The 15,387-nt window shown below is 44.7% G+C and overlaps 1 protein-coding gene across 1 annotated transcript in view; it reads right to left on the reverse strand.

Annotated features, from left to right (window-relative positions):
• Positions 1–13,191: 13,191 nt before the first annotated feature.
• Positions 13,192–15,387, reverse strand: part of LOC309558535 (uncharacterized protein) — a gene marked incomplete at both ends in the record, with an annotated part of 302,626 nt that continues 300,430 nt past the window's right edge. Inside the window, one exon of the mRNA XM_082261614.1 lies at positions 13,192–13,526. Within this exon, the coding sequence (XP_082117740.1) occupies positions 13,192–13,526 (335 nt within the window). The remainder of the gene's footprint in view (positions 13,527–15,387) is intronic.

Here is a 15,387-nt window from a genome sequence, read left to right on the forward strand (position 1 = left end):
TGAGCACTTTATATGAGATCTTTGGAAAGACTTTGATTTTGTATGTCTTTTATGTTTTGATCTGCAAGCCCTGTTTTATTGTTTTTTCTTTTTTTTTTTATCTTTTTTCCTTTTTTTATTGATAGAAAACATAACAAGCTACAATACAAAACAACACTTCAACAAAACAAACAAAAAGACATGGGCAATATGTCACAGTGCAGCATTTTTTGAGGTGATTTAGCACTGGGTGGACAGCAGCTGCAGAAATTAGACTGGATTCACATATAATTTAACACATAGGGCAAGTATTTGTATGTTTTTTATTGCTATGTGTAACCAAGCACAAGTCAAGACACAAAGCAACCAGCTATTAGGTATATTACCTGGTAAGGTGAAGGGGTCATTGTCTGGCTCCCTCTTCAGTGGTCGGTTTCCACTAGCAACCAGAACCGAACCTGTGTTACGAAGATCCATGACCTGGTCACGGGTCATGGGAAGTGAACAGGGGAGGACTGGGCCAGTGGGCAGGGGAGAAATTGCCCCCTGGGCTGCTCTGATGCCCTGTAAAAAGGCTGCACTGCTTCTGCCACAGAGATTCCTAAATTATTCCTGGTGAAGAGAAGTAAAAAGTCCCCGCAGCTGACCTACTGAACTACCTGCATGATTAAGACAAGGGCAGAGCACAGGCCTCCCCCTCCCCAGCATGGATGGTGTAAACTGTGTCTGAGCAGAAACCAGTTCCATGCCCCACTGAAGACTCTTCCCCCGGCCAGCCCCAACCGAGCTGTCCCAGCTCCCTCCAACCGTCCCCTGTTGGCCAGGTTGGGAACCTGGATTGAACCGGTGGGTAGAGAGTACCTGGAGCAGGGCTTCAGCTGGGGGTCAGAAGGAGGCCGGGAAGAGGGAGAGTGGGAGGGGGGGCTGAGTCGCTGCACCATGGGCTTCTGCATTGTACTTACCCCCTGGGCCAAAAGTTGTCAGTCAGCCCCTGTTAATATTGAGCAGCATGAAGTCCACACTATGTGCTCAACAGGGCCCTCTCCTAATGCAACAACTACTAAAGCTACAGCGTGTAGTGACATGGGACACCATGTTTTCAGAGGAACTCTGAAGTATTTACTGCACATAGTGAAGGCTCATCTCTAAGTCATGGAACTGCCTAATTTTGGATTTTTTTACGTGACCGAAGTCTCCCCCTGGTCTCCGGCATTGATTAGAACTCTCCACATAAAAGCTACCCCCCCCCCCCATGTAGGGGGCAAAGAGGCCCTGCCCACATTTTTTACAACTCCAGTTTTGCACAATGCTCCCATTTTGTATATATTGTATATAGTTAGTTTGCTAGTTAGGTTTTTTTTACTTGGGTTGCTTGTTGGGTGTTTTGTCATTTGGGTATGGTTCATTTTTACCTTCACGTATGCTGAGAATCCTGGTGGATATCAAGAAGACCTTCAGTTCACAGCCTGGGAAACACTGCTCTTCTCTCCTCTTCTTAACCTGATAGTGTTTAGGTGTGTTTGTTTCACTGTTAATAAACTTGCTTAAATTATATACTGTCTGGTCTCCTAAGCATAGCTACGCAAATATGGCTATCCCTGGTCCTGGTTTTCCTGACACAAACAGAGGTATTAACCGCTTAAAGATCATTCACCACATATATACTGTGGCAGGGCGGCCGCACTGTGCAAAATCACGTACCTGTATGTGATTCGCACACCAGGGAAGGGAACGCGCCCACGGGCCCCTGCCACCCCGGCTGTGCTGCAATTAGCGGGTGCTGGCCACTGATTGGGTGCTGGCCGCTGATTGATCACCGGCAGCCGCTGATCGGCTCTGAACATTCCCAATGAAAGCCCTGTGTAGGTAAGCAAACACAGGGCTTCCCTTCTGACAGCAGAAATGTGCTGTTTTTTTTTTCTTCCTGTAAAGCACATTGCTTAGTAAAAACAGCACACAGTAAGAGCCCATTCACACTAGCACGACTTGTGAGGCGACTTGTGTAGCACCAGGTCGCTTGACATAACAAAAGCAATGTTAATCAATCAGTGCCGTCTTAATTGGCACTACTGAAGTCGCTTCGACTTCAGAAAAGGGTCCTGTACTACTTTGAGGCGACCTGTGATCCGACTGTCCCATATACTTCAATGGGAGTCGCCTCCTTATCTTAATTGAAGCGACTTATCAGACTTTCCAGGAAGAAGAAAGAGATTAGCCAGGCATTCCCCACAGACAAAGTCGCCTGTCTCTTCCAAGTCTCTTCCAAGTCTCTTCCAAGTCTCTAAACAAGTCTCTAAACAAGTCTCTTCAAGTCACGGGGCGACTTTCTGGTCGTGGTAGTGTGAACCGGCTATAACACATAATAGGGACACATTTAACCCTTTGATCGCCCCTGATGTTAACCCCCTCCCCGCCAGTGTCATTAGTACAGTGACAGTGCAAATTTTTAGCACTGATCACTGTATTAGTGTCACTGGTCCCCAAAAAGTGTCAGTGTCCCGATTTGTCCGCCGCAATATTGCAGTCCTGCTATAAGTCGCCGATCCCCGCCGTTTCTAGTATAAAATAGAAAATAAATAAAAATTCCATAAAAATATAGTTTGTAGACGTGATAACTTTTGCGCAAACCAATCAATATACGCTTATTGGGATTTAAAAAATCCCCAATATGTCGCAGAATACATATTGGCCTCACATGGTAGTGTTCATTTATAACGATTTTTCTTTTGGCCACTGCAGTGGGTGGTCCAGATTCATACAGTGAGTATTTGATCCCCTGCTGATTTTGTATGTTTGCACACTGACAAAGAAAGGATCAGTCTATAATTTTAGCGGTAGGTTTATTTTAACAGTGAGAGACAGAAAACAACAAAAATATCCAGAAAAATGCATTTCAAAAAAGTTATCAATTGATTTGCATTTAAATTAGTGAAATAAGTATTTGACCCCTTCGCAAAACATGACTTAGTACTTGGTGGCAAAACCCTTGTTGGCAATAACACAGGTTAGACGTTTCTTGCAGTTGGCCACTAGGTTTTCACACATCTCAGGAGGGACTTTGTTCCACTTCTCTTTGCAGATCCTGTCCAAGTCATTAAGGTTTGGAGGCTGACGTGTGGTAACTCGAACCTTCAGCTCCCTCCACATATTTTCTACGGGATTAAGGTCTGGAAACTGACTAGGCCACTCCAGGATCATAATGTGCTTCTTCCTAAGCAACTCCTTTGTTGCCTTGGCCTTGTGTTTTGGGTCATTGTCATGCTGGAATACCCATCCACGACCCATTTTCAATGCCCTGGCTGAGGGAAGGCGGTTCTCACCCAAGATTTGACAGTACATGGCCCCCTCCATTGTCCCTTTGATGCGATGAAGTTGTCCTGTCCCCTTACCAGAAAAACACCCCAAAGCATAATGTTTCCACCTCCATGTTTGACGGTGGGGATGGTGTTCTTGGGGTCATAGGCAGTATTCCTCCCCCTCCAAACATGGCGAGTTGAGTTGATGCCAAAGAGCTTGATTTTGATCTCATCTGACCACAACACTTTCACCTCTGAATCATTCAAATGTTCATTAACAAACTTCAGATGGGCTGGTTATTGTGCTTTTTTGAGCAGGGGGACCTTTCGAGCGCTTTGGGATTTCAGTCCTTCACAGCATAGTGGGTTACCAAGTGTCCTCTTGGTGACTATGGTCCCAGCTGCCTTGAGATCATTGACATGATTCTTCAGTGTAGTTCTGGGTTGATTCCTCACTATTCTTATAATCATTAAACTCCACGAGGTGAGATCTTGCATGGACCCCCGGACCGAGGGAGATTGACAGCTATTTTGGGTTTCTTCCATTTGCGAATAATTGCATCAACTGTTGTCACCCTCTCACCAAGCTGATTGGCGATGGTCTTGTAGCCCATTCCAGTCCTGTGTAGGTCTACAATCATGTCCCCGACATCCTTGGACAGCTCTTTGGTCTTGGTCATAGTGGAGAAATTTAAATCTGATTGATTGATTGCTTCTGTGGACAGGTGTTTTTTATACAGGTAACAAGCTGAAATTAGGAGCACTCCCTTTAAGAGAGTGCTCCTAATCTCAGCTCGTTACCTGTACAGAAGACACTTGGGAGCCAGAAATCTTGCTGATGTATAGGGGATCAAACACTTATTTCACTCATTAACTACATCCCATCGAAGGACTCGAATTTTCGGGAGGCCGTTTTTAAACGGCCTCCCAGAAGCAGGCTCCCCGCGCGCTCCCGCGAGCGCGCATCGGGGAGAATCTGTGTCGGCCGTGTCCCTTGGACACAGCCGATCACAGATCGTGGTGAATGGCCAATCACAGCGGCCATTCACCACGTGATCGGACCATCCAATGAGAGATGATCTCATATGTAAACATATGAGATCATCTCTCATCGCCGGCGCTCCTTCCTCACACGGAGACTGCAGTGTGAGGAAGGAGGGGAAGCCTCACAGCGCCGGGGACACAGAGACATGTAATCAGGGCACTGATCACCAGTGCCCTGATTACTAAAAGGTAAAAAAATACACAAATTGTGCTCACAGTGCCCGCCATCAGTGTCCCCCATCAATGCCCACAATCAGTGCCCATAGTGCTGCCAGTCAGTGCCCATCAGTGCCTGCTCATCTAGGCACTGATGAGCACTGACTGGCAGCACTATGGGCACTGAGTGTGGGCACTGATGGCGCTGCTCATCAGTGCTCATCAGTGCTGCCCATCAGTGCTCATCAGTGCCACCCGTCAGTGTCCATCAGTGCCATCCGCCAGTGCCGCCTCTCAGTGCCCATCAGTGCCGCCCTTCAGTGCCGCCTCTCAGTGCCCAGCGTGCCACCTCTCAGTGCCCAGCAGTGCCGCCTATCAGTGCCGCCTCTCAGTGCCCAGCGTGCCACCTCTCAGTGCCCAGCAGTGCCGCCTATCAGTGCCGCCTATCAGTGCCGCCTATCAGTGCCGCCTATCAGTGCTCATCAGTGCGGCATATTAGTACCTCCTCATCAGTGCCCATAAGTGCCACCTCATCAGTGCCCATAAGTGCCACCTCATCAGTGCCCATCAGTGAAGCCTATCAGTGCCCATCAGTGCCGCCTCATCAGCGCACATCAGTGAAGGAGAAAAATTTATTTTCAAAATTTACTCGCAGAAAATAAGAAAAACTTTTTTTCAAAATTTTCTGTCTTTATTCTTTTTTTTGTAAAAAATAAAAAACCCAGAGATGATTAAATACCACCAAAAGAAAGCTCTATTTGTGTGAAAAAAAATGATAAAAATTTCATATGGGTACAGTGTAGCATGACCGCGCAATTGTCAGTCAAAGTGTGACAGCGCTGAAAGCTGAAAATTGGCCTGGATGGGAAGGGGGTTTAAGTGCACAGAAGGCAAGTAGTTAAAATGCAAATCAATTTATAACATTTTTGAAATACGTTTTTATGGATATTTTTGTTGTTATTTTGTCTCTCACTGTTAAAATAAACCGACCATTAAAATTAAAGATGGATCATTTCTTTGTCAGTGGGCAAACGTACAAAATCAGCAGGGGATCAAATACTTTTTTCCTGAAATTGGAACCCTTTTATTATTTAATGACTATCACAATTATCTGGTGCCAGGTCTTCAATTTAATATTACATTTAGCTCCACTCAAATTTAGTTTCTGGATACTATGTTAAGTATACAGGGACAAAATATTTGTTTTGATCTATACACCAAACCTACGAATCGTAATCAATTATTACATTAGAGGAGCTTTCATCCTTCAGGAGTCTTTAAATCAATACCTAAGAGTCAACTGACCCGAGTGACTAGGATAGTTAATGATCCAATGACATGCCAAAAACGTCTTGATGAGACTAAAGAGAGACTCGCACCGAGGGGTTACCCTTTAGAGTTGCTACAGAAAGAATGAATGATGCTTGCATCTTCTTCTAATAAAAAGACTTTCAGACAGAGAAGAATCCCCTTTTGTATCTCAGTTTCACAACTTCTCAGGTTTTCGGTATCATCAGAAAACTTTGGTCTATACTCAGGGAGAATTATCCAAACATCCCTGAATTTAAAGGCTAAGTTCACCTTTTTTATTTTTTTTATTTAGCTATGTACCAATATACTATTGATGTACTTCTGTTGCACAAAAATAAAAGTTTTCTTTGATTTAAAAAAAAAAAAAAGGCCTACCTCATCCATGGCTGTATTTTGCAGATCACTTCAGAACCTCCCTGGTATACAGACAGAATGGACTAGCCAGTAAGACACAGGAAGGCGTTTACCAGCTGACCCCATTAGCGCACTGTCCCCCATCGGGTACATTTTCACATCACCCATCATTCCTCCATACGTCCATTTGCTTGGCTGCCCCAGGGTCCCTTCAGACGGGCTCAGGGCACATGCTAAATTCCCTGGGGCCACATGAAGCCCATGGGAATCCCCTGATGTAGTGCAACAGCCTGCCTGATAGGACACAGAGCGATTGGATTGATGGTGTGACCTCCTATTATAACGTTTTGGTAAATCTAAAGGAGATTATGCAGAGCTTGTACAATCAGATTGTATAGCGTATGACAGAAGTAACATGAGGGGGCGGGGGCCTCCCGATGATGTCATCGGGGCCACGCCCCTAATGGCTATATAATAAGCTGCAGAGACCGAGACCGGCATAATCACCGGAGATGTCGTCGGAGGAGGGCCGGAGGAAGAAGAGCCGACAGCCGACAGCAAAAGAGCAGAAGACCGGAGAGGAGAAGAAAAGAAGAGAGGACAGCAGAAGAGGGGACAGCAAAAGAGCAGAAGACACTGGAGAGAAGAACACAAGAAGAGCGGACAGCAAAAAAGCAGAAGACCCCGGAGAGGAGAAGACAAGAAAACGGACAGTAAAAGAGCAGAAGACCCCGAAGAGGAGAAGACCCCAGAGAGGAGAAGACAAGAAGAGCCGAATGAAGATTTTTAATAAACTTTCCAAAACGTCTCCTGTCGTTATTTCCATACACTGCTTTTTATGTGGTGAATGAGTAGGGGTACAGTGTACCCCATACCCATTCACATAGGGAGGGGGTCCGGGATCTGGGGGGCCCCCTTGTTAAAGGGGGCTTTCAGATTCCGATGAGCCCCCTGCCCGCAGACCCCCACAACCACCGGCCAGGGTTGTGGGGATGAGGCCCTTGTCCTCATCAACATGGGGGCAAGGTGCTTTGAGGTGGGTGTGCAGAGCTCCCCCTGCCCCAAAGCACCAACACCCCCCCCATGTTGAGGGCATGTGGGCTGATGTGGTCCAGGGGTGGTGGGGCCGCTCGCTCGTCCCCTCCCCTTTCCTGGCCTGCCGGGCTGCATGCTCGGATAAGGGTCTGGTATGGATTTTGGGGGGGACCCCACGCCACTTTTTCGGCGTGGGGCTACCCTCAAATTCTATACCGGACCCGAAGGGACTGGTCTGGAACCTGGGGGGGACCCCCACGCAGTTTTTTTCCCATTTTTGGCGTGGAGTTCCCCCTCAAGATTCTCACAGTGCAGGTCGCGCCGCAAGTCGGATCCGACTTGCGGTGCGACTTCCATTCAAATCAATAGGCTCCCATAGGGAACCATTGATTTTGAATGGAAGAAAAAAAACTTATAACGTGGCTGAACGTAGGTTCATCACGTTCAGTCACGTTCGGCCGCGTTTCTGCGTTTGAAACATCGGGAAACACACGTTCGAAGGCAAATAATTGCGTTCTAAAAAAAGTCCCTGAACGCAACTGCCTACAAATGACTGTAAACAGATAAGATAACATGGAGCTGCGTTCAGGGGCTTCTGAAAAAAACGCCCAACTGCTCCTAAACGGCCATTTCCAGCGTCCCGTGTACATGGAGCCTTACAGTGAAGAACCTCTTACGCATTTTAAGGTTAAACCGCCTTTCCTCTAGTTTTAGTGAGGTGCCACGTGTCTTATTGTATCTCCTCTCTCTGAATAGTTTGTTCATCGTAGAAGGTTAATAGATCTCACACAGCCACAGCCAATCACAGTTAGAATCATGCCCCTAGGGACACACTTAACCCCTCCTTCTCAAATAAAGTTAACCCCTTCCCTGCCAGTGTCATTTTTACAGTAACAGTGCATATGTATAGCACTGATTACTGTAGTAATGTCACTAGCACCCCCAAAAGTGTCAAAAATGTCAGTCAAGGGTCCGATCTGTCCGCCGCAATGTCGCAGTCCCGCAAAAAAAATCGCAGATCGCCGCCATTACTCGTTAAAAAAAAAAACAATAAAAATGACAAAAATCTTTCCCTTTGTTAGTAAACGCAATAACTTTTGCGCAAACCAATCAAAATACGCTTTGTGCGATTTTTTTTTACCAAACATATGTAGCAGAAAACAAATTGGCCTAAAATGTTAAAAAATTTTGATTTTTACATTTTTGGGGGGAATTTTATATAAAAAAATGTGAAAAATATTGTTATTTTTGCAAAATTGTCACTCTTTTTTTGTTTATAGCGCATGATATAAAAATCGCACAGGTGATCAAATACCACCAAAAGAAAGCTCTGTTAGTGGGAAAAAAAGGACGTCAATTTCATTTGGGTACAGCGTCGCACGTCTGCGCAATTGTCCGTTAAATTCACGCAGTGCCGAATCGCAAAATAGGCCCTGGTCAGGAAGGGGGTAAAATCGTCCGGGGCTTAAGTGGTTAATGTAGAAATGGCTTGCATATAAGTGGGAGCTGAAGCGACTACCAGCTAGAACCGTGAATAGTGAAAGCAAAAGAAAGTCACCAGCACACCATGGATCTCCAAAACGGGTGCAAAGCTTTTGTCAGCGATTACAGCAAATAACAATGTTTCGGAACCTCGAAGGTCCCTTTCATCAGGCAAATGACATGCCCGATAAAGGGGTCCTGCGAGGCTCTGAAACATTGCTGTTTGCTGTAATGACGTGATCGCTGAATAAAGCTTTGGACCTGTTCTGGAGATTCATGGGGTGCTGGTGACATTTTCTTGCTTTAAGGAGAAAAAAACTCATCATGGACTCAAGTGGGTAATTTGGGCTTTACTGTCCCCTGTAGACTTAGGCCTTGCACAGTGTTCGCTCATCTCCCCTACCTAGTAAGATCCCAGAAGCGATGTGTATAACGTCACTTCTTGTTTTGCTGTGGCCAGGGAAGAATTTGATGAAGTGTGATCTGTGCTCCATTAGCTTCAATGCAGGACAGGTGAGACGTTAGGGGTCTAATATACCCCTGATGTATCAATAAAGAGAACCTATCACAACAATAAAGTTTTAGCTGAAAAAAAAAGTGTAAATAATTAAAGTTACCCTCAAGAAATTTAAAAACTCACCCAGAAAACAAATTCTGCCCCCACGCACACATGTAAACACACACATCAGAGGTGCCTACGTACAAAAACATCACGTGTGCTTCATGTTACATATTGCTGCGCACGCTGGAAGGAAATCAATAATTCTAGGCCTGTTATTAACAGTTAACTCCAAACTTATAGCCTGTGGAGGCTTTTAAAGCATTGATAATGGAAAATTTAGGGTACCGAATTTTGTCACCATTTCACAGATACACACAGAGAGGCTGGGAGCGTGCGCACAACAGGGTGGCTATGCTGGGGCTTCAGAGAAGGAAGCATAGCCACCCTAGAAGAGGAAATGTTATTTTGCTGCACGTAAAAACGGACGAGAAACCAACGTTGATAAAAAATAGGCTATTACATTGATTTTGTGTGACTGGGTGTTTATTTGGCACTGCAAGGTCAGCTTTAAAGCGGAACTATAATCACCTCTGCTCCAGTTATGCTTTATCACCAGCCCCAACATCTTCTGTCCAGCTTCTTCCAGGTTCAGCATTCTTGGTCAACTTCATTGGCTGGGCCTCAGTGACGTAACTCCTTAACATGCACATCAGATTTCATTTATCCCAGCACAGAGGAGATGCCAACACGTGTGCATGCAAAAGGAGGATACATACAGGAAGGTAAGAAGCCTTTAGGGCTTTTCCACACAGGCATTAAATGGTAAAGCAGCCTTTAACCAATTCATTACTGGGCAATTTTACCCCCTTCCTGCCCATTCCAATTTTCAGCTTTCAGCCCTTTCGCAATTTGAATGACAATGGTGTGGTCCTGCAATGCTGTATCCAAACTAAAACGTTATCATTTTTTTTTAGACAGATAGAGCATTCTGTTGGTGGTATTTAATCACCACTGAGTTTTTCTATTTTTTTGCTAAACAAAATTTTTGAAAAAAAACAAAAAAAAGTTGTTTTTTTCGCATTTTGGTTATAAAATGTTGTAAATAAGTCATGTTTCTCGCTCACTGATGTGCGCTTATGTGGCAGCACCGATGGACACTGATGAGGTGGTACTGATGGGCACTGATGAGGAAGCACTAATATGCAGCACTGATGGGCAGCCTTTATGGGCACTGATAGGTGACAATGATGGGCACTGATAGGTGGCACTGATGGGCATAAATGGGTGGCACAAATGGGCACTGATAGACAGCACTGATAGGGGGCACAGATAGGCATCACTGATTGGCATTGATGGGCATCATTGGTGGGGCTACACTGATAATCATTGCACTGATTATCAGTGCAGACCCCACCCTCCCCCGTCAGAAAAGCCACTTATCGGTTCTCCTCTACTCACGCACTGTCAGCGTGAGTAGAGGAATGCCGATAACCAGCACTTCCTATTTACACTGTGGTTAGCTGTGATTGGACACAGCTGATCACATGGTAAGGAGCCTACATCATAGGCTCTTTACAGTGATCAGAGTTGAGGTGTGCCCGAGCGACACACTGCATTATCGATCACCGTGTGCGCACCCCTGGGGATGCGCACAAGCAGGCATGTTGTGAAGGACATCATATGACATCCAGTCACAACAATTAAACCACCTCCCAGCCGTCACTTTGCTATAGGCCAGGTGGGATGTGCTTAAAGTACATTAATGCCACTCTAATTTTAATGAGTGTTTCGGATGCATTGCACAGGTGATGCTCTGTGAGATTTTTATATATTAGAAGGCTAAAATGGGAAATGACCATTTCTGATGCTTTGTAACCTTGCGTTAAACATGATGTAAATGCCATAGGTGCATTTATAGTGTGTTTACAGTGCGCTTGTGGTGTGTTTTAATAGCAGTAAACAGAGGCAGCTGCAAAGCATCAATGCCTGCAAAACTCTGCAGCTAGCATTATTTTTGCCTCTGCAATACTAATGCTGCAGTGTGTACACCTCCACCCACATCCTCTTTTACCAATTTTGAGAGGTATTGCTAGGTGATCAGAAAGCAGTAAAAACACAACCCAACCACCTATTTTCAATATCTCTGTGAAAGAGCCCCTTTTGCAGGAGAGAGATAGCACATCTCTTCTGCAATTAATCAAGGCATGCCATGGATGATAAACATCACAGCTGCTTGTGTTATCAACAAAAATGTCAAGCCAATTAAATGCCTAGTGTCTGGGCACATGTGCACCACGATGGCAACTGCAGATTAAACAGAGGCCAAAACTGGCCATAGGATTGAAATTTGGCTGGTTTAGCAGGGACTAGCCAAATTTTGATCTATCTATCGCTGTTCAAGCTCGGTCGAAGTTTAATTCAGTCTAATGATTGGCTTCACTCGAACAGGAATACTGGAAATTTTTAATTTGATCAGCGCCTGCAGCCAATCAGCTGCAGCACCGACCAGTGTATTCTGACTGCAGAGGGGTCCCTGCTGTCATGATACAATAGTACAGTAAAGATGTTTCTACCATCTTCCTAGCGTGTGAAAGAAGAAAAAAGAGGAGGCTTTAATTCCGCTTTAAAAAGTGCAGGTTTAATAATGACTTGATAAAAAAAAAAAAGAAGTTTTTTTTACAAGGAACATACATTTCACAATAATATTATAATTTTTAATATTATTTATAATAATTATACTACCAAAATTAGTGTGTGCTATAAATTGCCTTCAGTGTTGTTACAGTTTCTTCTTGCTGGAGGCTGACATTTTGCTGAAGCCCAGAGCCCCTGAGCAGAAGTAAATCTTTAGGTTGTCAGCAGATCAGCCTCTACAAATTCGGCACAGTGACAAAATGAGAGAGCAACTAAGCGTGTGCAGAGCAGGGTGAGACCATCTTTTACCAGATTTTAAGCGTTATAGGCACTTATTTTTCATGTTTTACATAGCTATATCTACAAAAGGGGCCAGCCTGAACTCATCTAGGCAGGACCCAATTTTCTGACTAAAGTTCCACTTTAAGGTTAAAAATAAAACTTTCTACGTTCCCTGGTCAAAAAGAAATGTAAACTGACTTTTGAAACTTAATAGAAGTTCACCACTGCCACAAGCAGGTGGTACATTTGCAATGAAATGATTTTCACTTCTGTTCCATCGCAAAAGAGCATTTTTAATCAGTACTTCAGTCCTACTCATTTATTATACCTTAGATTTGATTTTAGTGGCAATGATCTCTAAAGTGTAATATCCAACACGGCAGAGAGTAAAACTAACAAGTATAAAGACTGGTGGTGAGGATAATCATCCAGAACAAAGGTCCCCTGCAACAGTGGCGTAGCGTGGGGGGTGCAGGGGGGGCCGGCCGCACCGGGCGCAACATTTGGGGGGGCGCATCCCACGCCAGTGTCACTCTAGCAAACTTTAAAAATTCTTCCTAGCGTGTCACTTCAGCCGCCGCCATCTTCAGGCTAAACGATGGTCGGTCGGCGCCCTGTGATTGGGCCAACATTGTCATGTACGGCAGAGGGGCTGGCCAGTGACAGAGCCCCGCCTCGCTTCTGGAGCACGCCTCGCCGTCTTCTAAGTCAGCCCTGCATGTGCCTCCGTCCCGCTTCCTCTAAGCTCTCACAATCCTCCCCGACCCACCCCCTGTAAGGGCTCAATGATGCGGTGGTGTCCTCTGTGTAGTGGGCAGTGTAGTTTAGTGTAGTGTAGTGGGCAGTGTAGTGGTCAGGTAGGAATCAGGAAGGTCATTGTAAGGGTCAGTGTCGTGGACAGGTAGGTCAGTGTAGTGGCCAGTACAGGAATCAGGTATGTTAGCGTAGTGGACTGGTAGGTCAGTATAGGAATCAGGCTGGTCAGTACTATTGTAGGAAGGGACTGGGGGAGTACTAAAAGTCCACAGGTTAGGGGGCGCAAATTACTTGCCTTGCCCCGGGTGCTGACAATCCACGCTACGCCACTGCCCTGCAAGACTTACAGGTATACCCAAACTATACCATTTCATGGTCAGAGGAATTACGGGATAACTGCTGGAGTTTATGCATGGTTTTATCCGGGGCGTGCTTCTTGGTGTCTGGGTTCTTGCGTTTTTTCTCTTCGTCTTTTTCATTATACCTAGCATGGCGTGGCCCATACTGCTTGGTAGAGGGCTTCTGTTTATTCTTTACATAGGTTGCTCTGGATGAATCTAGGTTGGTCTCCTCTGGATCTGAGGACATATCACAGTCACCGTCTCCTTTGTTTATTATAGCAGTAGCTGAATTGTGATCTTCATAGGCCTCCGGGTTATCTTCATATTGTGGAAGTTGGTTTTGCTGCTCTGGTTCTGCAACAAAAAAAACACACAAGATTAACATGATTCAGCAACTGGGTGTAACAGTGTTGTTACTACTGTTCTGAAATTAGTAGCTCCATACCTCCCAACTTTCTGAAATGGGAATGAGGGACACCTATTTGCAAACGTATGTAGGCATAGGACACACCCCTTGCCACGCCCCCCTTAAAGGAGAATTGTATAAAAAAGCAATTGCTTAAACCCACAAGTACTTTTTTTTTTTACTACTACTAATCATTTAATATGGATTTTGGAATTTGGAATTTACAAATGCAGCAATTTAGAAATTGGATGAAAGGTTTAATACTGGGAAAAGTATATTTTATATACAACTATACAGATCAGACCAAAATGAGGGACAAATAAGGCTACATGTACACGGGACATTGTAAAAAGTCCTTTGAACGCTGGAATTTAAAGGACGTTTAAAACGTCCGTTGTGTCGCGTTTGCAGCCGCGTCTAGCGGGCGTTTAGCAGGCATTTGCGCTCAGAACCGTTTCTAGAAGTCAAAAAATCATTCCCCTTTAAAATGGAAAAACGCAAGCGCTAAACACGGGTGATAGCGTTCGGTCGCGTTTTGCGTTTGAAATTGCCGGTAAACACACGTTTTGAACGTCCTGAACGCTAATAATTGCTTTCCAAAAAAAATGACACTGAACACAACTGCCTGTAAATGACTGTAAGCGACTCGGTGTACATGGACAGATAAGATAACATAGAGGAGGGTTCAGGGGCTTCTGAAAAAAAAAAACACTCAACTGCTCCTAAACGGCCGTTTACAAGTTGCAGTGTACACGAGGCCTAAAGCCCCGTACACACGTGCAGAACGTCAGCCGAACGATCGGCTGTCTTTTGTCCCCGGGCTGTCGTGTCTGTTGAAAAGTGCAAAAGACGGCACAAGAATTTTGTCCGCCGACTACAGCCGACTGCAGAAGTGATGTCATGTGATGGTTACCTTTCCCTGTGTTTTTTCTTTTCTGAGCATGCCCAGTCTTGCAAATCTGCTGTTTGTCGGCCGAATTCTGTACTGACTGGCGAACAATCGGCCGCTCTGGTGTCGGCATACAAAAATTTTAATGCTTGCAAGACAGATTCTTTTCAGCCGAAAGTGCGCTGTCGGCAGCATCATACTAACAAGCCGACAATCGGCCGATCGGTCGTCGGCCGACAATCTGCACGTGTGTACGGGGCATTAGGAGGAAAGAGGGACAGAGGGATTTTGTTCCAAATCAGGAACAGTCCCTCACAATCAGGGACAGTTGGAAGGTATGTAGTTCTGATGTTCGTACAAATGCCGAGATATTTTACATTTGTTACAAAGGAGGCAGCAAACTTTTAGCTTTCCATTTTTAAAGCAACTAAAAACCAAAGATGCATTATTAGTTTAGGAGGGAGTGGTAATGATTTAGAATGCCTGTCAGGTATTTACTGTTGTCTTCATCCCTGTAAGAGAGATTAACCTAACTGTCCTGGTGATCACAGCCACTGGGACTGAAGGTAAGGGAAATATTATTAAAACTTTAACCACTTCAGCTCCGGAAGGTTTTATCCCCTTAATGACCAGGCCATTTTTTGCGTTTCGGCTCTGGGTTAATTTAACGGAAAATTGAGCGGTCGTGTGACGCTGTACCCAAATAAAATTGATGTCCTTTTTTTTCCTACAAATAGAGCTTTCTTTTGGTGGTATTTGATCACCTGTGCGAATTTTAGATTTTGCGCTATAAACAAAAAAAGAGCGACAATTTTGAAAAAAAAAAAAAAAAAAAACCCCACATTTTTTACTTTCTGCTATAAAACATTCCCAATAAATTTTTTTTAAAAATTACATTTTTTTTATCAGTTTAGACCAAT

The sequence above is a fragment of the Pelophylax lessonae genome (genome assembly GCF_965119305.1).
Source record: "Pelophylax lessonae genome assembly, chromosome: 6".
NCBI classification, from domain to species: Eukaryota; Metazoa; Chordata; class Amphibia; order Anura; family Ranidae; genus Pelophylax; species Pelophylax lessonae.